Source organism: Erinaceus europaeus, chromosome 12 (assembly GCF_950295315.1).
Source record: "Erinaceus europaeus chromosome 12, mEriEur2.1, whole genome shotgun sequence".
Classification (NCBI taxonomy): domain Eukaryota; kingdom Metazoa; phylum Chordata; class Mammalia; order Eulipotyphla; family Erinaceidae; genus Erinaceus; species Erinaceus europaeus.
Window position 1 is genome coordinate 40,494,710 of NC_080173.1, and position 26,424 is coordinate 40,521,133.

The following is a 26,424-nucleotide window of genomic DNA, read 5'->3' on the forward strand; positions in this document are numbered from 1 at the left end:
TGCTGCTCCCCCAGTTCCCCATCAGGACCCAGGTACAGGGGGTAGAGAAAGGCAGATGTAGAGAAGGGAGTAGTTTCCCTGTCCCTGCAGTGTCACTTTTTGTCCCCTCCCTGTTTAGAATCTTCTCAGAATCCAATTGCTGCAGACTTCCAAAACAATCGTATCTTTATTGACTTTTTTTTTTCTGAATGCAATGACTGTTTTTTTTTAACTCTTAAGGAAAATAAACATCTTTTTAGAAACAGCTCGATACACACAATCTTCAGTGTGAAGCAATATACTAATAAGAACACTAGTCGTCTTAACATTTACAGTCTTCATATATATTATATATATGTATATGTATACATATATATACACTATGTAACGAGGCCAGGTATAATACACACGTGGACCATTTTACAGTCATATGTACAGGGGGGTGCAGGGTGGCCCCGGTGACAGGAGCTGCATCAGGCCTACTGAAGCGTGGACAGAGCCGAAGACACAGACGAACAGGCGGACAGACGGGCTGGGGCTGGCTGGGGCCGGTGGTGCTGCAGGAGATGGGGCATGGCTTGAGCCCCCTCCCCGGGGCCCATGCTGAGGTGAGCACAGCAGGGAAGCGAGCACGTTCCCAACATATATACATTCTATGTGACATATATATAGAGGGGACACGGGTTTGTACAGGAGGGAGCCTGGCCCCGGGTGCTAGGAGCACGTGTCCACTTGAGGAGTGCCTTCTAGTGGCCACTCCTCCCCCTCTGTGCACCCAGGGGACAGGGAGAGGCCTGGAAAGGGACAGGTTGGGGAGGGAATAACCGCTCCCGGTTTGGCAAGGGCAAGGTAGGCAGGGTGCTTGGACGCACTGGGAACTGTTGATCCAAAGCTTAGCGACCCCCCCCCATCTGGCCCCTATCTCTCCAGAAGGGTCTCAGCTTTCCCACCTTGCTTGTGGAGTCAGGAGCTCCCCACAGCGCTTCCAGGTCCCCAGCTGTAGGCACAGTGCTGGTAGCAGCGACCCCTACAGAATGTGTGCCATGTCATTTTGTAACTTCTAGAGGAGAGCGTCCCCTGGGTTCAGGGTCTCCCCCCACCCTCAATGAGGGCCCCATGGAATTTGGTCACTCTTGTGGGGTCCCTGGCACACCAGGCTCTGGTCTGAGGGTGGGAGCACCCCAACTCCTTCAATCTGTGCAGGTGTCTCTGGCTTTCCAGCCCACGTCACATGCTGGCAGCCCAGGGCAGCCAGATCCAGGATCCAGGTCCTAGGATCAAGGATCTAAGGCCACAGTGCAATTCCTTTCTGCGGTGATGGCAGCTCCAGTGGCTCCGCTGGGTGGATTACAACGGCAGCCTCTGCAGAAGGATCAAAGAAGTGAATGCTTAGTGACTGCAGACTGTGATGCACCCCAAACTCCCACTGATCCCCAGCCTCGATCCTCTCTGCTCCACACTCACCTGTGGTCTCCCTCCTCTGTCCCCCTTAATCCCCCACCTGGTGGCCTGGACTACGGGGGTCCTCCCAGAAGGGGCTTGTGGCCACCTACCTTATGTTTGGGACACTTCAGAGAAAAGTTATCTTCCACGAATATGCAACCTGCAGGGGAAAAAGGTAGGTTGCTTAGGCTGTTGTGGCCCCTGTGCTAAAGCCAGAAGGAACTAGGTCGGCTCAGCCACACCTGTCCCCACCTACACCCCCAGGGGGTGGTCCTAACACCTGGTCATGCTGGGTGCCCTGTGGGTGCTTTCAATTGCTGGACTGAGTGGTACAGCTACTGAGACCTGGCTTCCAGTCCTGCTTGGGTTCCCATGTCCGAGAAATGGGCAGCAAGGGGGGCTCAGAGTAGGGGTCAGCTCCTTGGGGGCCTGAGGGACATGCCTGGCTTCCCCCCCTGAAGTCCCTGGCCCTGCTGTGCCCCCTGCTACACTCCTCATCTTCCTGGGCCCTAGTCCTCACTACACCAGAAACCCACCAAAACCCACAGATATCCTCCATCCTTGACTCACGCAATGTCCCCAGATGGTGGCAGAGTCCCACATGTGACAGTGTGGCAGGGAGGGGTGCAGGCCTTCTGCTTGATGAAGGTGGGGAGACCTGCCCCCCCAGTTCCCATCAGGGCAGGGCATGAGCACACACCCACTAAAATACACTGGACTCCTGGTTAGCAGCACATGGGTGCCCCCCAGACAGCCACACCCAGTCAAGGCCTGAGGGTGCCCAGAAGTGAGAGGAAGAAGTGGCCCCTCCCAAACCCAACCTGCCCTACTCCCCCCACCAACCCCCATCATCTGCTGCCTTCTCCTTTGGGGAAGCTGAGACCTAAATGATGAGATGGCTCTGGGCATGGGTGGGGTTCAGACAGGACACCCTCAGTTCTGAGCCCAGGCTTGGCCATAGCACAGGGCTCCTTGCATGTGGGGTGGGGGAGGTTAGAGGCCTGGGGGCTCTCTCTCTGAAGCCCTGGAGGCAGGGTGAAGACAGGGTGCCCGTTTGGCCAGCTTGTACCTCAATCCCCCTGCTGGCAGTAACCCACTACTGAGCAGCAGCTGCCGGCCTCCCTGACTGCTCAAGGCTCAGCTCACAGGTCATCTCCTCTGGGAAGCCCCCCTGGATTCTCTCTTTTCAGACAGTTAAAACCTCTCCTGCACACAGTTTCCTCATTGTTGTCCTTAACTATAGGCCCATACAGTGCACTTTCATTTTTTTTTTAAAGGAAACTTTATTTTTATTTTTTTCCCTTGTGTTACCCTTGTTGCTTATCATTGTTGTTATTGCTGTCATTGTTGTTGGCTAGGACAGAGAGAAATCGAGAGAGGAGGGGAAGATAGAGGAGAGAAAGATAGACACCTGCAGACCTGCTTTACCGCCTGTGAAGCGAACCCCTGCAGGTGGGGAGCCAGGTGCTCAAACCAGGATCCTTACACTGGTCCTTGAGCCCATATGCACTTAACCCACTACACTACTGCCTGGCTCCCATAGAGTGCACTTTCTATTTGCCCCACAGATGCACGAGTCATGGAAAGGTGCTCAGTACCTGATAGGAGGAATCTCAGAATATAGAACACCTCCACACAGCTGGAAAGATGTCTGAAGGCAGCTATGGGTGGGGCTCAGCCCTGCAGGGAGGGACACTAAGCTAATCGCTATATGTGTGTGGGGGTGGGGGTTGGGGAGGAGCAGGCCATGTGTCTGAGTAGCTGTCTCTGATGTCACAATCTTCACCCAATTCTCAGAGTGGGAGCACAGGGCCAGCAGCCTCTCCATACTGGGTGGCATCAAGAAATTGTCACCTCTCAGTGCCCCATGGAGACTCCTGAGGAATGAGGACAAAACTAGCCTGAGGCCAAGTGGGCAGTGCCTCTAGCCAGGGGAGAGCCCATAGGCATTGGGGCATTCTGCTGGGGCACACCAGCTTGGTCTGTCATGACAATGTCACTTCTTCCAGGTAAGTAGAAGGAGGTGGACATGGGCCATGGGGGTTGGCCCTCCAAGGAGCTCAAAAGGCACCCTGAGCAGTGCTTGCTTCAGAAAGTTCTGGAAAGAAAAGGTGGCCATCACCCTCGCCTGTGGGGGGCAGGGGGACATACAAATAGAGGGAAGACTAAGACTAAGAATGCCACCAATAAAAGGCTGCAGAACAAATGAATGAGTGAGTAAGGCAGGGAATGAAGAAGGTACTCAGAGTTCCTGGGCCACCTTCCAGACTCCACAGTCCAGCTCAAACCAACAGAAGAAGCTCTGGCCCATCATGAACCTGTCTTTTCCCTCCTTACTTGGCTTTTGTGGATGAAGCCCACCCTTTCCCACTGCTCTCTGCCCAGTGAACTCCTATTCAGCTTTCAAAGGCCCAGCCCTAGCCCCAGCCCCAGGGCTCCTTTCTTTGTGAGGCCTGAGACCCTCCCCAAACTGCCCTGGTCTGCCTGGTCGGCTCTTACCTGCCTCACTGGCACACGGGTAGTGGTAGGTGTGCATGCATCCTTTGTGGCAGCACCCGATGGTGGCCCCCACCTCCTGGCAGCCGGTACATGTCTGGTGAGGAGAGAGGGAGACAAGTGAGTGGGGGTGAGGCCTCAGAATGCCAGGCAGGAGGGAGGCCACTCTTGTAGGGCAGGGATGCCAGATGGTTGGTCTTGAGCTGGCCCCTGAAGGAAGCAGGGTCTTGAGTCCTGGATGTGAACCTCAGTCCTTTGGCCCTGCAGGCCTCACCCTCAGTGGTCCTGGACCACTGCTCCTCCCTTCAGGAACACTTTAATGAACCTTGCTTCATGGAAGGAAAAAGCCAGGCTTGTTCCAAGAACAAGCAGGGTCCCCTGTGGAAGTCAACAGCTATTGCTTGGGTCTGGCTCATTCTGCCCTGCCCTCACCTCATCAAGGGGATGTAAGGCAGCCTTCTACCATCTTAAAAAGATGAGCTTTCCCCTGCTGGGCCCAGAGGGACAGTGCCCTGGAGACTCTCAGAAGGATGTAAAACTAGATCTGAAAGGACTGGTGAGGAGGGCTAGGCCCCCAAGCACACAGCCCCCCACACCCACACTCTTTGCACACTTCAGTGTGCAAGTCCTGTTCAAGTCCTCTATCCCACTTACAGTTGGGAAGCTTCATGGGTGGTAAAACAGTGCTGAAAGTCTCTCCCTTCCTCTCTATATCCCCTGCCTCTAAATTTCTCTCTATCTCTGTGTCCACACATGCTGCCATGCAAGCAAGACAGTGGCTGAGTCATGCCACTTGTGTGGGGGGCTGTTTCCTCATGAGGGCTGTGGTATCATTATTGCACCCAGTTACTAAGAGGTTGGGCTGCCTGCCTGAAGGCACAAATTACAGGTACAGCAGAGATTTAGGACACCAGCTGCTGTAACAAGTAGGATCTGTCCTGGGCCCAGGCCTGAGGGGACCCACTCCCAGGATGTGAGATGTAGAGACCTGTAGGCTGCTCTTACATCATGCAGACATCAAGGTCCTCCAACAATACTTGAAATGGAAGGGCAGGGGCCCAGGAGGTGGCACAGTAAAGTGCTGGACTCTCAAACATGCTGTCCTAAGTTCAAGTCTCAGCACCACATGTGCCAGAGTAATCCTCTGGTTCCTACTAATATTTTTTTCTTTTATTTGACAGAAAAGAGAGAAATTGAGAGGGGAGGGGGAGTAGGAAGAGAGGGGGGGCTGCTTGGTGACGCACCCAGTTGAGTGCACGTGTTATAATGTGGAAGGGCCCAGGTTTGTGCCCCCAGTCCCCATCAAAGGGAATGTTTCACAAGTGGTGAAGCAGTGCTGCAGGTATATCTCTCCCTCTTTTGTTAAAAATTCCATTTATTATTGGATAGAGGCAGAGAGAAATTGAGAGGGGAGAGGGAGAGAGACAGAGACAGAGAGACACCTGCAGCCCTACTTCACCACTCTGAAGCTTTCCCCATGCAGGTGGAGACCAGGGAATTGAACCCAGGTCCTTGCGCACTATAATGCATACAACTTAACCAGGTGTGCCACTGTCTGGCCCCTGTCTCTCTCCCTATGATTCCCTTCCCTCTCAATTTCTAGCTGTGTCTATCCAATAAATAAATAAAGATAATAAATTTTAAAGAGATTGTTAAAAAAAAAGAGAGAGAGAAAGGCACCCACAATATTTGTTTTACTGCTCATGAAGCTCCCTCCCCACAGGTGGGGACTGGGGGTTTGAATCCGAGTCTTCATGCACGGTAATAAGTGTGCTCAACTAGGTGCACCACTGGCCCCCAAGAAAACTAAATCTTAGTGGTCTGGGAAGTGACACAGTGGATAAAACATGACTCTTAAGCATGAGGTCCTGAGTACAATCCCCAGCAGCACATGTACCAGAGTGATGCCTGGTTCTTTCTCTCTCCTCTTCCTATCTTTCTCATGAATATATAAAATCTTTAAAAAAAACAACTACCCTAAATCTTAAAATGAAAGGAAATGGAATGCCCCTGAGCCTAGCACTCACACCCCAGCCCCCTGTCATGCCAATGAAACTGCCCAGGACCAGGGCTGGCTCTGAGGGGCCCCGACTATCACAACCTTCTAGTGAGCCCAGTGCCAGTGGGCACCCCTCCCCAGCAGCCCAAGGTCAGTCACAGGCAGGGCAGCATAGGCGACTATGGCAGATCTGAGGGTGCTAAGGCAGGTCCCAAGTGGTAGTATGGCAGGCCTCAGCAAGAGGGAGTCCCTGGGGAGCATGTAGCCCTACTCCTCTGGAGAGCCAGTGTGAAGCTAAGAGCCTGTAGGCCTGTCAGGCATGGAGTGCAGCTGGGTGGGGGGCACCAGGGGCAGAAGCCAGCCTGGGCTGAAGCTCAGAGGCAGCGAGAGTGGGGTATAGGGGACTTTAGCAGAGTCATCTGGGTGAGGGGTGGGAATCCCCATAATCACTCATCTACTTGGGGCACATCCAACATACAGACCTAGGGGTTGGGGGAGTGGGGGTAGGGCTTAGTGGAGTTCTGAGGCTTGTGCCTGGCTGCCTGTCCCTAGATAGATCTGGAGGGGATCCTGAGCCTTCAAGGAGGATGTAGGGAGGTGTTGATGGGGAGCTACAACACCAGCCATGCCCTCCTGATCCTGCCCTGCCAGCACAAGAACATCCCCAGAGGTAGGTCTGTGATGCTAGGCAGGAGGCCTCCCTGACCCTAGTTTCCTCATCAGACAGACAGGACTTCTGTGCTACCAGCAGGGAGGCCAAGCCTGTGCTGTGGGGGACATGAACAGAGGGTAACCCTGACTCCCCACTCAAAGATCATAGAAATGGCAGGAAGGGCCTGGACATGGGCCAAGGGAGGGCATCCAGTACAACTGGCAGGTGGCATCTGGGGCTTGAGGGAATGGCAGGAGCCATGGGGACCTGGGAAGGCACTACATCCATGCAGAGAAGTGTGGGGTGGATGAGGGAACGGGGGCCGGAGCCTCTGCTGTGTTGGATGCCCAGGTCAGGCTGGGGAACACTGAGAGGCCTGGCAGAGCAATGGGCAGCAGGAGGTCACAGCCTTGTGCAGTACAGGCACCGCTCAGAGGAGATGTGGGCAGTCCAGCCCAGAATGAGGCAACATGTATGTGTGTGCACAGGAATGCAGGCCAAGATAGGAAGCCGCCTAGCTTCCCCACTGCCTGTTCCAGGCCCCTCTGAGGTTCTCAGGGAGCATGGAAGCTGGGGGTACAGGGAGGGGGCTCTGTCTTCAGTGCTGTCTCTACCCTCTGTGAGACTGTGTTACCTTTGGGCCAGCACATCCAGTGAGCTGGGGGAGGGAAAGAGGCAGAGAGGCCAAGCCCAGAGTCCTTGCCCGAATGGTGAGTGCTATCCTGGGTGCCTGGACCCATGTCCCCTAAATCCAGAGGGCTGTCCTGCTGGAGGGGACAGCTCCAATCTTGCAGATCTTTGAGGATTTGCTCCTAGGCCCCAGCTGAGCCTCAGAGTAGAAGGAAGTGCTAGGGAATGGGGTGTAGGGTGGAACAAGCGGTGTGTGTGTGTGGGGGGGTGGGCTGGGTGCCCTGCTTAGCTTGAGGGTGCCTGGCCAAGCTCCCCCGACTCCTTCCCACCCCAGCGAGCCCAAGAACTGCTCCCCACAGGGCCTGGGTGCCCTCCCACCCTACCAACCTCTTACCATGTCCAAGGCCACCTTCATGGCCTCTTGCAGCCCAAAGAGCTTCCCCGCCACCAGGTAGACCCCGGCTGTCCACACAGCGCAGGCCTCATGCACCCAGTGCTCCTGGGTGTCCCCACCCTGTTCAGCTGGTGCCTCCTTGCTGCACTCGTGCCTGCGACTCTTGTCAGCCAGGGCTGCCTCCTCACTGCCGCCTTCCCCCCGGCCATCACAGCAGTAGCAGCTCTGCAGCCGCCGTGACAGACCCCTGGTGCTGGTACGCAGAGAACCCTGTTTGATTGGGTCGGCTGGGCCTTCAGGTCTGGGGGGCTTCCCAGAGGTGGCAGCAGCAGTGGTGGCAGCCACACACTCGAAGCCTTTGAGTGTTCTCTCAAGGGGTGGGGACACTTCCTCCAAGGAGCCCTCCGGCCGTACTTTCTCCTTAAGTTTTGGCTTCTTTTTGGGGAGGCAGTGCTCAGGGTAGTAGGGCCCACAAAGGTCCCCCAGGTCCTTGAAGTTGGCGGGGTTTTGGCAGAGGCAGCAAACAAGGCAAGAGGTACTGAGGGCCTTGGAGACCACGGGTCCCAGATGCATGGTAGAGGAAAGGGGCAGCAATGGCCGCTGCTGTGGGACAGTGCTCCCAGGCAGGGTGGCCAGCAGGACCCCAGCTGCGTCCTGCAGGGACCCCGAGGATGAGAAGGAGGCAGAGGAGGCAGAGGAGGAAGGCTTCCGCAGGGGTGTGGGCTCATCCCCAGGTGCGTTGACGACAGTGCAGACCATGGTGAATGCGTCTCGCTTCTCTACCCGCACGAAGGGCGAGAAGGATGGGGTGCGGCTGTCTGCCCGCAGCCGCTTGCATGAGGAAATGTACTTGAGGCGGATTTCAGGTTCAGTGGGATCCAAGGGCAGCAACTGCTGCCGCCGCCGCCGCCTGGCACGCCCCTTGCAGGGTGAGGAGCTGGCATTCTTGGCCCGGCCCCGTGCCAGGCGCTTCCGCTTAGAGTAGCTGCTGTAGTTGGCATGGCCCGGCTGCTTCTGCGCCCTGGTCTGGGGCTGGCAGGACTGGCCCTCAGGGAGTTGGGGGGCCAAGCCCAGCTCCTCTGTCTTTGGCTTCTTGCTGCCTCCCCCAGGGCTGTCCTCACTGCCCCCCTGACTGCTGGCTTGGTCTCGGGGAGCCAGGAGCCCAGCTGGGCCAAGGTGGGGCCTCTTTTCCAGGGGTCCTTTGGGGAGCCCCAGGGCCCTGCCCTTGCGGCTTCTTTTCCTGGGGGCCAGGCCCTCGGCCCCAGGTGGCAAGGTCTCGGAGGCCATGAAGGCCTCTGTTTGGAAACAGGTGGCAGAGGTGGTGGTGGCAGCCAGCTTCTTACTGGTGAACAGTCTCCCCCTCAAGGGCCGACTGGCAGGGTCTCTGCACACTGGCTCAGGCCCCAGAGTTCCTGGAAGCTTCTGCCTGGCACCTACAGTACAGAGGCCTTCCTCCATCCCCAGTGGGCTACCCCCAGTGCTCTTGGGCCCACCATGGTCCTTGTCTGGGCCAGTTGGGCTTAGGGGGTGGCCGGGCAGGGCCCCTGGCGCCCTGCAGGCAAACTTCTTGAGGCTGGGTGAGGTGATCTTCTGAACAATGGCCTCCAGCTTCAGCCCCCGGCCCTTACGTGGCGGCAGCACCTTGGTCTTCATGGCACCAGGGGAGGCGGCACGGGAGCTGGGCTTGGGACCATGATCTGGGCCCTCAGGAGGTGGGGGCTTGGCACCTGGCTCCTCCAGGGCCTGGCAGGGTTTGGCCTTCTTGGGGGAGGCCAGCCTCTTGAAGAGGGTGTGTGGGCCCTGGGCATGCTCTTCCTTGGTGTCCCCGAGGCCGCTGCTCCGCAGGGCCAGGCTGCGCTTCTTGGCAGGCACGGGGCCTGGAAAGCCTATTTTCCTCTTGAGTGCATGCAGGGGCCGGTCCGGGAGCTTGTCACCAGCAGCTGTAGGGGGTTTGTGCACCCTGGCCCGTGGACCCCCCCGGGCATCCTTTGGGGGGCTGCCGTCAGTGGTGGTGGTGGGGGTCATGGGCAGGTGGTGGTTGGTCAGCAGTTTCTTGGTGGCACGGCAGGGAGGTAGCCGGCTCTCGGATGGGAGCCGCCGGCGCTTGGAGTGGAAGGCCTCCTGGGTCTTGGTGCGGGAGCGCAGGATCATGGAGCGCTGATCCTTGCCTGGGCGGCCTGGTGAGTCTGGCTCCTTGGTTTTAGAGCCCACAGGGCTGCTGTCTGAAGCCACGGGCAGGGCAGCAGGGTTACTGGGACTTGAGGCGGCCTTGGGTGAGGGTTTCCCCACACGTTTGCCTGACTTGAAGGCTGCACGCTGCTTGCCCCCCAGCTTGTCTGCAGGCGCAGGGGTGGTGGGCAAGCCAGGGGGCCCCGGTGTGCGGGGCTCGCTCAGGGCTGTGAGAGAGCGTGTACACATCCTGGGGAGCCCCTCTGAGGGTGCCCGGCCTGGAGCCCCTGCTCCCTCCATCTGGGCCTGGGGAGGCCCTCCACAGGACTCAGGGAGCAGCAGGTCCTTGGGCAATGCTGGTGCCCGGCAAGGTGAGTCCTCTACCTCGGGAAGCCCCCTCTGCACCCGCCGGCTGCGTAGGCTCTTGCCACGAGGTACTGGCTCCTTCTTGGAAATAGGTGCCTCAGGCTTCTGTGCCAGGGTGGAATCAGGGACCCGGGTAGCAGCATCCCCTGTGGTCAGCACACAGCCAGATGCTGCATCCCCTGCCTTCATATGGGACAGGGAGGACTCAAACCAGCTGTGTACCTTGGACTCGGCGCCCACGGTGGGACCCAGCAGGAGGACAGAGTCCCCCGACAGGGGGCATGGGGAGCCCCAGCTGGCCTTGGGGTCCAGGGCCTCACCTGCCTCCTCCTTGGCACAGGCCATTGTGGCCTTGGGTGACAATGGGTCCTGCAGTCCGGGCCTCTGCTCGGGGCTGCCCAGCAGCTCGCACAGGGAGGAGTACTCCTCCTCTGCCTCCAGGTCCTCCTTCCGGCTCGCAGGTGGGAGCAGAGGCAGGTCCCCAAAGTCTGCAGGGCAGCAGTGGCGGCTGTCATCCAGCCACTGGTCAGCCTTGCCTACATCAGAGCACTGCAGCAGCCCGCCCACCTCCTCCTTCACACCGCCTCCCTCCTCTTGCTTGAAGTCCCGAGGAACTGCCGCCTTCTCCCCTGGGGGCTCCTCCTCTGGGAAGTGCAGACAGGCAGGGGCCTCGTGGGTGTTCTCCTTGCTGTCTGCTGCTGGCCCACCAGGCTCCAGGCCCTTAGCGAGCTCCCCGGCATGCAGCCCCCACCTGGGACAGGCATCCCCCAAGTTCTCCTCGGGCCAGGCAAATGGGTTGGTACCATCCACTGCACCAGCAGTGGCCGAGTCAGGGAAGCAGTCAAAGGCCGAGGCAGTGGTGGGGTCTGAGGCAGTCTTGGGGCCAAAGGAGAGGGTACCAGCTGGCTTCTTGGGGTCAGGGGCAGAAAACCCCACTGAGGGGTCCTCGAACAGGCTGGGGCTGAAGTCCTTGGTACTGCTGCCACTCTTGTCCAGTTGCAGGGCATCAGGCAGGGCCTCAGGCTCTCCAGGCCTTGGTGGCCATGTGCCCTTGGTTGAAGGGTCCAGGCAAGTGCCGTGGTTCTCCAGAGAGAAGGTGGGCTTGTCAGTGTCCTTGGCCAGGCCGGGAGGCTCAGGCCATGTCTTGTCAGCCTTGTCGTCCATAGCATCCTGCAGGCCCAGGATCTCAGAGGCCAGGTCCTCGGGTGCTAGGGCGCTGAGCAGCAGGCGTGGGCAGTCCCGCTCGGCTGCCACAAACTTGGAAAAGCTGTCAAGCGGCAGGCTGCCCTGCAGGCTCTGGAAGGAGTCGTCAGACTTGGTGGACATGTCGTCAGGTGAGGTGACTGAGCAGGTGGACACAGACTCGGGCTTGGCCTTGGGGCCGCCACTACCCCGGCCTGGGCTGGCACCCCCACGGGCCTGGCCACAGTAGAGGAAGCTGCGCTCTAGTGGGTCCTCAGAGCCACTCAGGTAGTCAGCCTCAGGCGGCTCAGCATGTGTGGACTGTGGTGTGCTGCTCAGTGGCTCTGACAGTGGTGTGCCCGCAGGCTCAGCTGAGTAGCCACTGGCATCGGGGCTGCAGTGCTGGCCCTTGTGCGGCTCGGGTGTGCGTGAGGCTAGGCCCTTGGCAGCCTTTTTTTGTGGCACTGCAGCCTTGGAGAGCAGCAGCTGCTGCACGGTGTTGGAGATGTTCTCCACCTGTGAGGTCAATGCTGACAGGCTCTGCAGACTTAGGTCCGATAGCAGGTTCTCAGGCAGCTTATCTTTCTGCAGCGGCTTGCAGTTGGTGGTCTGTGCAGTGTCCACAGAGCCCCCGGCTGCATCTGTTGGAGAAGGGTTGAGCAGCGGCATAAAGTGGCTGTGTTCGGCCAGACCGCCAGTGGGGGCTGCGGTGGCAGAGGCGGCAGTAGAGGCGGCAGGGAAGGTGCTAGAGCCGAGAGGTGCCTGATTGTAGGGGAAGCCTTCCAGGTTGGGCATGAGCGGCGAGGGCGTGGAGCTGTAGGATGGGGAGCGGCCCACAGAGCGTGCAGGGGAGTGGCTGGAGCTGGGGCTGAAGGTCTGGTAGTACTGCTCTGGAGTGCGCACGCTACCATCAGGCTGGCAGTAGCCAGGGCCCTGTTGCCCATAGTGTTGGTACTTGGCGAGGTTCTGGAAGTGGAGGGCTTCCTGGGCATGGTGTCGGCTCTGCAGGGCTTGCTGTTGCTGCTGCTGCTTTTGTTGCTCATAACCCAGTCGGCTAGCTGGGTAGGCGTGGAGGCTCTGCACCCGCTGCCCCGGGGCCAGGCTGGCACTGGTGGCCAGCGGCCGGTCGTGGGGCTGGGCTGAGGGTGCCGTGCAGCTCTTGTAGGAGTGGGTGCCCTGCCCACTGCCAGGGCCACCAGAAGAGTAGGTAGAGGAGGCAGGGAAGGACTGGGAGTGCTGGGGGAAGTGGCTACCCTGCGGGAAGGGCAGCTGCGGTGAGGCCAGATCACCCTGCAGTTTCTGCCTCTGGAGCTTAGGGTACCCAGGCATGGGCTGTGGTTGTGGGGCCTGCTGCGGCAGCTGTGGGGGTACATGCAGGGAGTGGGTCCGGAAGGGCAGCTGGCCCCCCTGTTCTGGGTACTGCCGGCCAGGGGGCACAGCTGTCTTCTTCAGCAAGTTCTCCTCATACTTGCCCACGCCCCCAGGCAGTGGCTGCGGCTGGGGAGGTGGAGGCTGGGGTGCCCCCCAGGCCTGCATGCCCTCCTCGCCTGAGTATCGACCTGGGTAGGGGCTGCTATCCTGGACGTAGCCAGGGAAGGCTGGCCGGGCCTGCAGACTCTGCTGGGAGGAGGCCAGGCCCTTGGTGGCACGCGCTGTGCCCACTGGGGTGCCTGCACCCTCGTAGGCTGGGTAGGGCTGTGGGTAGTAGTCCTTGGCCAGCAGCCGCTGCCGCTCACAGCTCAGCCCGGCCCCCGGGCCCTGCTGCCGGTAGCTCTCCAGGCGTGATGTCTCCGGGGCAGTCTGCTGGTAGCTCTGCTGTTTGCCATGGAAACCACACCTTTCTCGAAAAGACTGCATGACTCGGGCTGCTTATCTGTGAAAAGAGAGGGAGAGGAGGGAGGAGGGAGCATGGATGATGAGCAAGGGAGGGGGTAGAGGGAGAGTGATTCAGAAGGGCCATTTCCTTTGCCTCAGAGCTCCCTCTGCTCACACCGCCTGCAGCTCTTAATTGCACCCCCTCCCAGCACCACCACCAGCTGTGCAGAAATCGACAACTTCTGTGGCGGGAGGTGTGTGCGCAGTGATGCCAGTGACAGGCCTTGCAGCTGGGCCTCGCCAAGGACAGCCACCGCTGTGGCAGGCTAGGTGGCGCCATGTAGGCCCCCAGGGATACCCCCCCCCCAGTTTAAAATCATTTAACATCCAACCCTGCTCCCATATCCCCCCATCAGAATACTGTTGGGGCCTGGCATTCATTCCCCTGCTTTGACTCCTATACCTTCTCTCACTGTCTTGCCATCCTGAATCTGTCTGAGCCTCCTGCAGATGGCCATAAGGGCAAGGGAGGGAAGCATTACAAGGACACCCAGGGATGCAGGATGGCACCTCCCCCACCTGTGTTTTTTTTTTTTTTTAACATCACAGGTGTGGAAACAGATTGCATGACTCAATGCTGGAGAGGCAACGCCAGCTCCAGAGCAGGCCCCTGTGGGGGGTGGGGGGTGGGGGGGAAGAGCCTGACCAGTCCCACACCCCATCTCTAGTCCCCACCCCAGGGTCATGGCCAGGGCAAGCCACTCCAACAGTCCATCTGTTCATGATTTTAGGATTCAGGTCTGTGTAGGACTCAGCAGCTAACCTGCCCTAAGAGGATGGAAGATGGTGGGAAGAGTAACTGAAACCACAAAACAGCCAGGACCCCAGAACCCAGGCTTAATGCCACTTAAATGACCAGGCACCCCAGAAGTTGGGCAGAGAGGAGAGGGGTGTTACGGGTATAAGAGGAATCACCTGGTGGGGCTGCTGGTAGGTAGCCCTGTGTGTATGTGTGTGTGTGTGGGGGGGGGGCTCAGCCAGGAAGAAGCCAGCTCAAGGTTACACAGCTTGGCAACCTGGGGCAGGGACTCCCCAGTTCCTATCCCCAACATGGGGCTACAGGATTATAGGAGGTCCAGAAAGGCTCAGAAAGAGGCACAGAGAGAGAAAAGGGAAAGAGGCTATGCCACAAGGGCAGGGGCCTAAGGCTATGGGAAGCTCCCCGCACCAACACCAAGGAGCAACACACACACACACACACACACACACACACACACATTCACCCTTCCCTTGAGGCTAGATTAAAAATCACAGAAACTGCCTGCTGCCTGCCTGCCAGCTTGGTTAGTGTGTGTGTGTGTGTGTGTGGGGGGGGGCAGGGGCTACTGAGAACTTCCCCCTCAGATAGATATTCCCTGACCCAGCCCACTCCCCAGGGGAAGGTTAGGGCCAGACCACCTCTGGTGACCCCAACCCTGATAGGAACCCTGGTAGATCCTCTCCCTGAGGTCAATAGGGTCAGCAGCCAGATTCCCCCATCCATCCATCTCTCTCTCTCTCTCTCTCTCACACACACACACACACACACACACACACACACACACACACACTGGCAGCCAGACCTCATATATCTACAGATTGCATTTTGGCTTTTATTAGTCCCAGATCACTCTCATTTCCTGCTGGGTGTCCTGTGGACATCATTAACATTTCCATTGTTAGGGGAAAATTATATATATATATATATATATATATATATATATATATATATATATATCCTGCCTTCACCAAAACACATCACCAAGAGCATTATTTAAAAAGAGAAAGGGTATTAGGGCTAGTGTCCCCCATGTCCCCACCCCCACCCTTTAATCAGTCCAGCTGCTTGTCTTTTAATTGAGCCAGAGCTGAAGGTTCAGCCGGATCCCCAAAGCACCCGAGCAGCTGGGTGTGTCGGCCCAAGCATCTACCTCCAAGAAAAGACAGCTCAATTAAAAAATGGAGAATGTGGCCCAAATGCTCACCCGACACAAGCCTCCAAGCTGGGCTGTGGGGCCCTGGAAGGGCAGGCTCAGGAACAAAGGCTTGGCGTCAGATGTGGCCAGTTCTGCCAGCCTGGCCCCCACAGAAAATGGGGTTGCTGCCTCTTTAAGAGCAGCCCCAGGCTCTGTTATTATTAATTATTATGATTATGATTACTTTCCAAGAGCACAAGGGAAGGACATGGAGAGGGAGAGGCATGCACCAGGAGAGAAGGGGCAGAGGAAAACCCATGGGCAGGTGACCCTTGAGCCTGAGAGGAGGAGGAGGAGGAGGAGGAGGAGGAGGAGGAGGAAGAGGAGGAGGAAGAGGAGGAAAGGAAGGGGCCAGGACTTCCAGAGTCAGGTCCAGGTGGGGGGAGAAGACAATCCCCTCCATTTCTTCCACCTGACTCTTCTCCCAGATGCTGGTCAGGGTCTCAGCTCAAATATTTTCAAGGGCTGGCAAAATCCAAGCATACTTGGATAATGTGCTGCTTTGCCACAGGCATAACCAACATTCAAAGCCACACCCACCACATGGAAGGAAGTGTTGGTGCTGTGGTCCCTTTCACTTTCTCTATCTAAAAAAAGGTTTCTAAATCCATTTATTTATTCACAATAGGAGAGAGAGTGCATCAGTGTCACTCTGACACACACAGTGTCAGGAATTGTACCTCATGCTCGAAAGCCCAATGCTTTATCCACTATACCACCTCTTAGGGGGTGTGCAAACTGGGAAGGAGGGAGGTGAGGGCACCAGAGAGGGACGTATGTTCAAGGTCACACAGCACAAAGCTGATCCAGGGTATAGCAATGGGCCTCACAGCCCCAACCGTCATCCACACCCCTTCCCCAAGGGCAATAGCAGCATCCTCAGAGGCCTTGGCAGCAGGACAGCTTGGTTTGTCAGCAGCACATAGATGGTGCCCTGGCCCGCAAGGCTTCTCAGGGGGTGCTCTGGACAGGCACCCTTTGCTGAACGGGGTTGCTCCAAGACCAGGGTCATACCTGGGTGGACTCCCCTCAGCTGGACTCACACCCAGAACTCCCATTTCCCAGGTAGGCAGTGTGGAACCCTGACAGCTCATGCTCCTATGGCTCTCCCAAACCAAGTCAGGCGCCCACTTGGACCCTACAGGGGTCCACCTTAGGGAGGAGCCATGTCCACATTAGGAAGGTTCATTGGTTAGGCAGTGGGCGAGTTCCTGGTGGCCTGGTGTTGCCATGGGCACATCTGTCCTTGGGCAGCTTGATGGAGAGCTCATTAAGCTCATAGCCTTTCCAGTCCCCCTAATTCCAGGCTGGGGTGGCTGCAGCTTTCAGGAGACTGTTTCGCCTGAGAGATGAGGGTGGTGGGAGAGGGGAAGAGATGTAAAAGCTGCAAGAGAGGGAGAGAGAGAGAGAGAGAGAGAGAGAGAGAGAGAGAGAGACTTTCTATCTCCTGCAGCAGCTCCCAGGCTCCAGTCCACGACTCATCAGTCAAGGCCATTGTATGACCCCATTCCTCAACTGTAACCACAGGGAAAACATTTCCAAGCCCAACCCACTCAAGATACAGGAAGGAGGAAGAGGGGAAAGTCATCTGGACCTGGAGGCTGAGGCTGGGCTGGGGGGAGCTTAGAAGGGAGGAGGAGAGGGTAGGTTCCACCTTGGGCCTCTAGAGCAGCACTGGGTGATGAGCAGTAACTAGAAGGCCTTGATTAAAATGATAACTCACTGGCCAGGCTTCCTGCTATCCTATGAGCTCCACTGACAACCGCCTGGCTAGAATGGGGGTGAGTGGGAATGAGATCCTGACGACTCCCCAAGATGAGTGGGCCTACAGTCATGGGATCAGGAAGGGTTCTAGGGTCTGGGGCTCAGGCTACTGGGAAAGGCCTGCTTGGAGAAAAGGAGACCCATTACAGAACATAAAGAATCTCCCAGAAAGGTAGCCTGGGAGGTGGCACTATGGCTAGAGTTCTGGACTCTCGAGCGTGAGGTCCCAGGTTAAATCCTGGCATCACATGTGCCAGAGAGATGCTCTGGATCTCTCTCTCCCACCCCCCTCATATTAATAAGTAAATCTTAAAAAAAATAAGTAAATCTTAAAACCCTCTGAGGTTAAGTGCACATATTACAGTAAGCAAGGACCTGGATTCAAGCCCCTAGCCTTCAATTGCAGGGGGAAAGCTTCACAAGCAGTGAAGCAGTACTGCAGAACTCTCTCTCTCCCCCTTTCCCTCTCAATTTCTCATTGTCTCTATCCAAAACAAACAAAAAAAATAAAAAAAAAAACAACTTCCAAGACAAATCTCTGAGCTGGCATCTCAATCAAGTCAATACTGTGAAAGTGGTACCCCCCATCACCACCCCAGTGCCTGTATATCACAGCTAGGGTGCTCAAGTCCACAGGCCCAAGAGTCCTGGTTGAACTGCTGGCCTCAGTTCTTCAGGACACATGTTCTCTGAGGACAGGGAGTCAGACAATTCCCACTCACAGGCATACCCTCCTTTCCAGAACACTGACTGACTGAGGGGACACTAAGCTTAGGAAGCCACTTGAGTGAAGCAAGAAGTTGGGGACAGAGGCTCAATAGGAATCCTGGACTCAAATAAAGAGGTGGAATGCTCATCTCTAACAGACTGCTTCCTACCAGGCAAATGCCCAGGATGTTCAACATAAGAGGGACTCACTTTATTTTAATTTTATTTGTTATTGGGATAGGCATAAAGAGTATAAGAAACCACAGACCTGAAGCTTCTTCCAATGCAGTGGAGGCCAGGCTGAAACCTGGGTAGCACACATGACAAAGCAGTACACTAAGTGAGCCATCTTGCCTACTGTAAACTCACTCATTTTTAGAATGATGTTATCAATTCAGTAACAAATCTGGTGCCCCAGGGTTTGGGTACACCAGTTGGTGAGCTGTATTTAACCATGAACACTAGATGACAAATCCTGGCATGACTGAGGCACAAGGCATTCTCAGGGTCAGAGGAATGACCTTGGTGAGGAGGAAAGGATGGGTAGGACACTTGTGGGTGCTTAGTGTGGAAGAGTGGAAATTCCCTGGATCCGGTGTGTGTGTGTGTGTGTGTGTGTGTGTGTGTGTGTGTGTGTGTGTGTCTATGTAGGGGGGTAGGGGGTAGGACAGACTTGCAGGAACCAGTTAGGCTCAGGTTTAGCTGGGAGCAGGGAAGCCTGTGCCTACTTTGGGGATACAGAAACATGGGAGAGGTCTCACAAGCCAGGTCTTGTAAAGGCCCTCTGCCCCTGGCTTGGTCAGGCATCTCTTAAGGCTCATGGGTGGCAAAGAACACCGGGGACACCTTATGCCTGGCATGTGTCACCTCACCAGGATGGAGACTGAAGGCAGAACCTCATGCCTGGAAAAACTCAGGTTCCACCGAGCCAAGAGCTAGAGAGGCCCTGGATTCTATCCCCTGTAGCACCAACAGCCAGAACCAGTGTTCTAGGCTGGCTGGGTGATGAAGCCATGGGGGCAGGGGATGTGTGTGATTAAGGATGCCACCTGCAGCTGGCAGGGGTGCCAGTGCAGCAGCCAATCCAATCCCAAGGGAGAGGATTGTGTCTGCTTTACACAGCCCTGCTCCCCAGGGGTGGGGGGGGATGAGCTAAGTAGAGCTCTTCCAGGAAGACTCTGGCTGAGGCAGGGGCAAGGAAGGGGCAGCTAGCACTCCCTCTGTCCTCATACACCCATCCCTGGCCGCCCCACAAGATCACCCCTACTTGTGAGCAGCCCGCATCATTGGGAGAGGAGGGCTCCAGCCTATCACTGTCACTCCTCCTCCCTTTTGCCACCAAGGGCAGCTGTAACAGTGGGCTGTCACAGGAACACTTTTTCCACTGAGCAGAGGCTAGGTCAAATATCCACCCCCCCTTTTTTTTTAGCAGAAGGATGCTCTGAGACCCAGAGAGGATCATCCCTGTTCCCCAGAGGGCCTGCTGGCCACCCCAACTCACAGCTGGGGGTGGGGGCACAAAGGTGTCCAGTGTCCTCTTTGCAAAAGAACCCCTTTCCCCAGTTTATGCAGCCCCCCCATACACATACATATATACACATCCTGACAGGCCCGCCCCTCGCTGCCATTCCACCTGGGGGAGCCAGTAAGACCCCCTCCGCAGCCCCAGGGGAGGAAGCGCCTGTCAGGCTGCGCCGGCGTGTCAAATCCTCTTGCTGCCTAATTGTGAGACGGCGGCGTTTAAAGCAACGCTTTTCCTGGCCGCCTGCCACACCGCAAAGTGCTTGGTATAATTTTATTATTAAGGGGAGAGAAGGCGAGGGAGGGGGCTGGGCGGGTGGGGGAGGGGGGCGAAGGAGGGAGGTGGCTTGTCCAGGCGGGTGGAGGGCTGTGCTGGCCTCGCAGCTGGCGCTGTGACCCGGCTAAGTGCGCATTCAGGCCACACTGGGGGGACAGGGGGGGTGGGTGTGTGTGTGACGGGGGGGGGGGGCCGGCGCTCCACACAAGGGGGTGATACGGTGGGCTGTCCCCCTGTCCACATGCGCCCCCTCTGGCCGCCGGGAGGGGGAACATCATGCGGGGGGGGGGGCGGACTGGGACCATGGGGGCCGGGGAACCCGCCGCAACAGCCCTCTAAGACAAAGGCGGGGTGCCAGGGCTCCCAGGGCCGGTGGGGGTGCACCTTCTCTCCGCATCCCCCGTCCGCCCCGCCCCCCGCCGCCGCGCCAATCCGGGAAGCGCGGCCAAAGCCGCCGCAGCCCCACCGCTGACCCCGGCAAGGTCACGGCGACCTCAACGCGGAGGCGGGCAGTGGGGGCGGGCAGCTCCTTGTACCGCCGCCGCCCGCCCGCAGAAGAAGCAGACGAAGCGGCTGACCCCACCGCCCGCAGACCGGGATGGATGACGCCGGGCTGCTACGGGGGCACGGGGACGCTAGGCCCGCAGCCTGCTCCCAAGCCGGGGGGGGGGGGGGGTCGGCCTAGCCCCCCGCCCCTCCATGGCCGCCCCATCGATGCCGAGTGATTGAGCGCCCCCCCCCCCGCGGCTTGGGGGGCTCGGCCGCACATGTGGGGCGTGGCGCGCAGGCGGCTTTTGCCCGGCGAGGAGGATCCAGCGCCCCCAGCCCTGGCACCGCGCAGCGCCCTCCCGCTCAGCTATTTTTACCTTTCCCCCCCCCCCGCGCCCCCGGGCTCAAGAGGCCAGGACGCCGCTCCTCACCTCGCTCGCCGCCCCCACGCCAGCATCGCGGCCCAGCCGCCGCCTCCCGGGAGCAGCCACGCCTCACTTCGGAACTGGGGCGCCGGCACTGGGGGTGCTGACTCGCGCCCCGCAGACGGCCGGGTCCCGGCCCCGCTGCACGCCTAGTCTCCTCGGGGCTGCCAGGCCGAGCCGCGGGCGCACCGACCCTCCCGGCGCCGAGCGGGGCTGCCTCCACCCTGCAGCCTCCTCCCTGCGTAGCCCGGAACAAACACCCCATTTAAGAGGCGGCTGGCTGCTCGCAGTGGGGAGCCTGGACTTGCCGTGGGGTGGAGGGCGCCCCCCAGGCCCAGACCCCTCCCCTCGGCGGGTTGCGGCGGCAGGAAGTGTACGTCCACTCCCATCACCCGCGGCCTCCCCGGTCACCCACTCGTGCTCAGCGCCCCAGCAAGCTCTCCGGCCTCGGGCTGGCCCAGTCCTTGACATCTTCCAGACTCTGCTGGTGCCAGTCCTGCAGACCACAGACGCGGGGCCCTGGAGCACTCCCTCCTGAAGGGAGGGGAATCAGAGCCAACCTGCAGACAGAGCAGGGACGCAGGAAAGTGGGGGAAGGAAAGGAAAAAGGCATTCCAGCAGCCCGGAGCTGGAGCTGGAAACACCACAGCTTGTGTGTAACCCGAGATGGGTACCTCCAACCCCCTTCAGCTGGAAGGAGCAGCAAAGCTTGGGTTGGTGCACTGCTCCTGTGTTTGAGGCCCCAGATTCTATCCTGGCATATACCCCACCCCACCTCACCCCCCAAAAAAAAGTGTAAAGCCTGGTAGACTATAGGGGTGAGACAGGGCCACTCCTGGGAAACAGGATCTCCCCACACACGCTAATTCAAGACCTGGCAGGGCATAGTGGGGTTCTCAAGGATATTCTTCCGGTGTCTTATCTAGACACTGGGTCTGGAGCCTCCTGAAGCTCTATAAAATTCTAGGACTGAGAGCACCTGGAAGTAGCAGTAGTGGGCAGATAGTGACTTCTGATTCCTCCTGTGGGTGGACCTCCTCAGGCTGCCCTCGTGGAGCTGATGTCCCCTCTCACCTATGGAGAGGTTGCATCCCTGTCCCTTTGGTCTAGAGGTGGCTGGACATGGGGGACATGACTTAAGAAAACTGGGTTTCCGGGAGGGAAAAGAGGCAGGGATTGGCATGTGGGTTACTGGAAGAAGGGGCCACAGCCCCCTTACCACAACCCCACCTGGTTACCTAGGGGGGGCATAGCAGGCCCCCAAGTGGGGGCCTGGCTCCCAGAGCTGTAGGGTTACTGCTTATCTGCAGTCCAGCGCCACACACGATTCCAAATGCAATTTGAGAAATGCTTCATTTGTGCAGGGCCTGGTGACTTTGAGGGGTTGCACCCACGACCCCTAGACTGAGACAGTTCCTGTGTTGATGTCAAAAGGTTTCCACATGAAGACTGTGTGAGGTGACCTGGGAAGAGATGCAATGGATTCTGAAAGCATGACGTCAAGGTCAAGAGTTTGACACCTGGTATTGCATGTGTTTCTCTTCTCTGAGCCTGGACTATAGCACTGACCTTTGGGGAAAGACACCAGCAGCCACTGTGTGGGGGCTGCCTGCTACTCTGGGCTGCTGCCCCACCCTGGCTGGCACCCACAGGGCTGTGAATGTAGAGGTGAGTGTGGAGGTGCAGGCTTCTGAACTTACCACTCAGCACCTAGCCATGGAGCCTAGCACCCAGCCACATAGCCTAACACCCAGCTAGCACCCAACCATGGAGCCCAGCATCTAGTCACCACCCAACCACAAAGCCCAGCAACCAACCAAGTAGCCTAGCACTCAGAAACCACCCAGCCACAGAACTGCCTGAGTCCAGGGAAGGGTTAGGGTTAGCCAGGTCCCAGGAGCAGGGGGCACTGTCCCTGCAAGCAGCTGAGTGTTCCTGGCTTGCTGGGGGCCCAGTGCGCCTCTCAGTAAGATGCAGCTTTTGCAAACGTGGTGGGGGAAGGGCCAGCAGTATGTAACACTGGGGGTACCCAGGGAGGCTACAGAGCAAGAATGAAACTGTCAGAGGCTCCAGTCCTGCTAAATTGTGTGTGGGGGGAGGGTCTGGTTGTATGTCTCTGGGCCTTTCCCACTTCAGAACTGGTCCCTGTGGTGGCTTAGGTCCCTGGTTTAGGCAGTCCTTACCAAGCTACTAAGCTTGCATCAAGTACCCAGAGGTAGACCAGAAAGCCAGCAAAGCAAAAAGCTGGTAGACCAGAAAAAGCTAGCAGAAACAGACCCCATCCTTCTCTTCTGGCTCCACCCTTCTTTTTTCTGGTTCCCAGGAAACCTATGGATACCAAGCATTGAGCACCAAGCCCCACTGTGCAGTCCTGCAGCCTGGGGGCTCAGCCCACACAGCTCTAAATGCTCCTAACAATGGGCTCCTAACAGGTGCTCTGCAGCTAGTGCTTCACCAGCCCACAGTCCTGGACTGGGAAAGTGATCCTTGCATCCACCTAAGGTCATAGTCTTGCTCAGGGGCACCTGGCATGTCCATCCACCAGGCTCTCCTTGGAGGAACTGGTCCTGGTGATTCTCTTGGCACTGGTAGGCTATTGTTGAGAGCAAGGCTTCTTCTGTGGGCCTGGGACAGATATCAGGGAGGGGGTTGGCAAGGGTCACACACATGTGCTGGGACTGTCTCTTGGGGTGAGTTTTTGGGCACCATGGACCCAAATAAAAACCACGTATGACCACTGAATCTACCAGGTCCAAATGGACTGTGTGGGGACCAAGGGCATGTCCTCAGAGCAACAGAACATGGGAGCCCCTGCAGAAAGCACCCTCCCCCCCCCCAGGAGGTGGAGGGAAAGGCTGCATGCATTGCTGGAGTGTAGTCTAATTGGGAGGAAAAAAAATGACATCAAAATATTCTTTTCTTTCCTTCTTCCTTCCTTCCTTTCTTTTCCATGAGCATGTGACACCTTATTAAAGATCTAAAAGGGAGGCCAGGCAGTAGCACAAAAGTTTGAGTCATCCCCCCCTTCCCACCTGCAGGGGGGGGTCACTTCACAAGTGGTGAAAGAGGTCTACAGGTGTCTATCTTTCTCCCCTCTCCTTTACCTTCACCTCCTCTTTCAATTTCTCTCTGTCCTATCCTATAGAAATGGCCTCCAGGAGCAGTGGATTTGTAGTGCTGGCACTGAGCCCCAGCAATAACCTTGGGGGCAACAACAACAACAAAAAGATCTAAAAGCTTCTCCAGGGCCGGAGAGAATACTCACTTTTTGGAGTATCTGTTTTGCCATGTGCATGGCCCAGGTTCAAACTCCAGTACCACATGGGCAGTGTTGTGACACCAAGGGAAGCTTTCCCCACTCTGTGCACCTCCTTCCCTAAATGAAAAGGGGGCCTAGAGTAGTGAAACAGTGACTGAATAAACAAACACACAGCTTCTATGACTGGGATCAGTAGGTGATGTCTTTCATCCCTGGTAGGAGGGTATGGGACTTTGGTACCAAGAAGAGTCAGCCCCTACATCTTGCAGCAGAGGCCATACCAGAGCAGAGCAGAATCTCAGTTCAGTACCCCCAGCTGTAGGGCAAGGTGCTTCATCAACCATGCCTCAGTTTCCCCATCCATGACACAGGAAGAGTTGAGAGTAAAGCAGACAATGAGTGGAGCCTCTGGCATATAGCCTGGAGGGGGTGGGTAAATATCTATATGATTCCTGGTCACAGACAGGTTTAGGAAAATCCCTGACTGGTGCGGGCTGGCCATGGAGGGGGGCTGGGCATCCATGGAGCCAGGCAGTGGGGATCCACCCAGGCAAGCAGACACACCCCGAGGGCAGTGCCAGGGTAGGGCTGCTACTGCTGAGCTGGCACAGATGCAGCTGGCTGAGGCCCCCATGGCCCTGGGCACAGGAGAGGGATCACCAAGGCCCCTCTGTTCCACCCTGCCCAGGACTGGATTTTTCCAGACCCAGGCTCTCTCTGAATCTTTGAGAAGAACAACATGTACCCAGGGCTGTGCTGCTGGCATGCTGTGTGGCCTCAGGTGAGTCTCCCTGTCTCTCTGGGCCTTATAGGTAGACAGCAGCAAATGCCTGTCTCTCATAGTAGAACCTGGAAGCAGTGAGAAGTGGGGCACAGAAGCACTGGGTCACAATCTGCCTCACAGCTGGTACTCATGCTGACCACCTCAGACAGGACACTGCTCTGAGGAATGGCATCCACATTTGAATTTACAGAGAAGGCACTGAGAGGGTGGGATGCCAGCTTAGTCACACAGGTTGTAAGGGTGGGCAGAAGCTGCTGGGGCCTGGATCTCGGTCTTGGATTCTGAGCCCCACATACCTGGGCATGGAGAGAGATGCCACCCTTTCTTCCCTGTCAGAGCAATTTTAGTGCACAGGAACAGACTGTGCACAAGCACCCTAGTGCCACAGCAGCCCAGCATACCAGCAGTAGCATTGGAACTCAGAGCATTTAGCTGCAGGTCTGCATTGGGGGTGGGGGTTCTGGGCATGAGCAGGGGGAGCAGCAGTGACACCCTGGGAGGAGGGGACATGGGGATTGCAGGCACTTTGATGTGAAGAACAAAGGCCAACAAACACCTTGGTGCAGATCAAGGGCCTCATGCTGAGGGCAAAGGGGAGCCGAGGTGGGTAAGATAGTGAGGGGGCAATGCTGTCACACGTGTTAGGAAGCTCCCACTGCTGCAGTGATGGATGATGGACTTGGGAGAAGTGGTGTTCAGGGCCCTTGCTCCAAACCATGATGTCCAATTGCCTTCCTGGGGACCAAGCACTGCTGAGCCCCATTCCTGCAGTCCACCTCCCTGGCCTCCAGAGCTGGTCTGGCTCTGCATTCTGGTATGTCACAGCCCAGCAGGGTGACTACACTTGGGAGAAAGTGATGGGTCAGAGCCCAGTGAGGGCAAGGGAACCACAGAGAGCATTGCTCAGGGGCCCCTCCAGTCCATGTCTCTCTGTCCTCTCCCTCTCCTGTCTCCTTGGAATATAGATAAGAGCTAGGGCCTGCAGGCAGTGGCCTCCCTGGCAGAGATGTCAGGCAGTGGTGGCATCTAGTTCCTGGCCCTGTGGTGAGAGCTAGCATTAGGACTGTGGGAAAAGTTGGCTCAGGCACCAGTCCTCTGAGCACCTATCCCTCCCTGGAGAACACAAAGGGTGGGGCTGGGGTGTGTGTTTGTGCATGCGCACATGTGTGCGCGTTCGTGTGAGCACAAGTTAGCATGGAACACCACAGCCTGTCCTGGCATGTCTACTGCCAGGCTCTGTCCCCACTCTCTTTCCTCCTCTTCAAGCAAATTTGTCTTTCTCTCTCCAAACAGGTCAGGAGGTCTCCCCACCCCCACCCAGGACCATAGAGTTGTTTTATCACTCCTGTCCTGGGAGAAGAGCTGTCACTGTCAAGACCTTGTCTCCCAAACAAACCCAGCTGGAGAGTACCCATACCTTCAAGGGGCTTGAAAGAGTAGTTAGTCTCGGGGCCTCAAAGTGCATGAGGGAGCTGGGGGCACATATTTGTGGACTAAGTGGGTGGATGGGCAGATGGATGGATGGACGGGAGGATGAATGGATGAATGGAAGCATTAATGGGTGGATGGACAGATGGATGGATGGGAAGATGGATGAGTAGGTGAGAAACACAATTTCCTGGAGGCTTCTGAGAAGATGGTAGGAAATTTCGAGGCCACCTGGCCCCCTCTGGTGTTGGGTCAGAAAACAAAGAGGCATAGCCCCTAGTAGTGTTCTCAGGGAAGGGCACCAGGCTCCCCACACCACTTGACCAAAGCCCTCACTGAGCCCTGCTTTCCCTCAGACAAGTCCCCTGGCCTGGGAGTGTCCCCAGGGCCAGAGTCCCTGGGAGCCTCAGGGATGACAGGCATGCTGTGGGGAGGGGGTGAGCAGAGCTGCCTGGCAGCTCTGTAGTGCCAGGACCAGGGGGTTTGTCATCTGCTGGGGACGGGATGGTTTAAGGTGAAATTCCAGCCCATTAATGCTGGGCTAATGACATCAGCCGCGGTGACAAGGAAGGCAGCAGGCTGTGTGCACGCCCCTGGGACGGTGCCACCTCTGTCCTTGGGTCCCTCTA

General features: G+C 57.4%; 1 protein-coding gene across 4 annotated transcripts in view; it reads right to left on the reverse strand.

The window, feature by feature from the left end:
- Window positions 1-140: 140 nt before the first annotated feature.
- The window catches only part of RAI1 (retinoic acid induced 1), a 91,341-nt gene continuing 65,057 nt past the window's right edge, over window positions 141-26,424 (reverse strand). For all 4 annotated transcript variants that reach the window (XM_060203224.1, XM_060203226.1, XM_060203225.1 and 1 more), the window contains exons 2-5: window positions 7,594-13,183; window positions 3,922-4,015; window positions 1,533-1,582; window positions 141-1,341 (exon numbers count right to left, since the gene is read on the reverse strand). In XM_060203224.1, the coding sequence (XP_060059207.1) occupies window positions 1,327-1,341; window positions 1,533-1,582; window positions 3,922-4,015; window positions 7,594-13,167 (5,733 nt within the window). In that variant the 5' untranslated portion in view covers window positions 13,168-13,183 and the 3' untranslated portion in view covers window positions 141-1,326. The remainder of the gene's footprint in view (window positions 1,342-1,532; window positions 1,583-3,921; window positions 4,016-7,593; window positions 13,184-26,424) is intronic.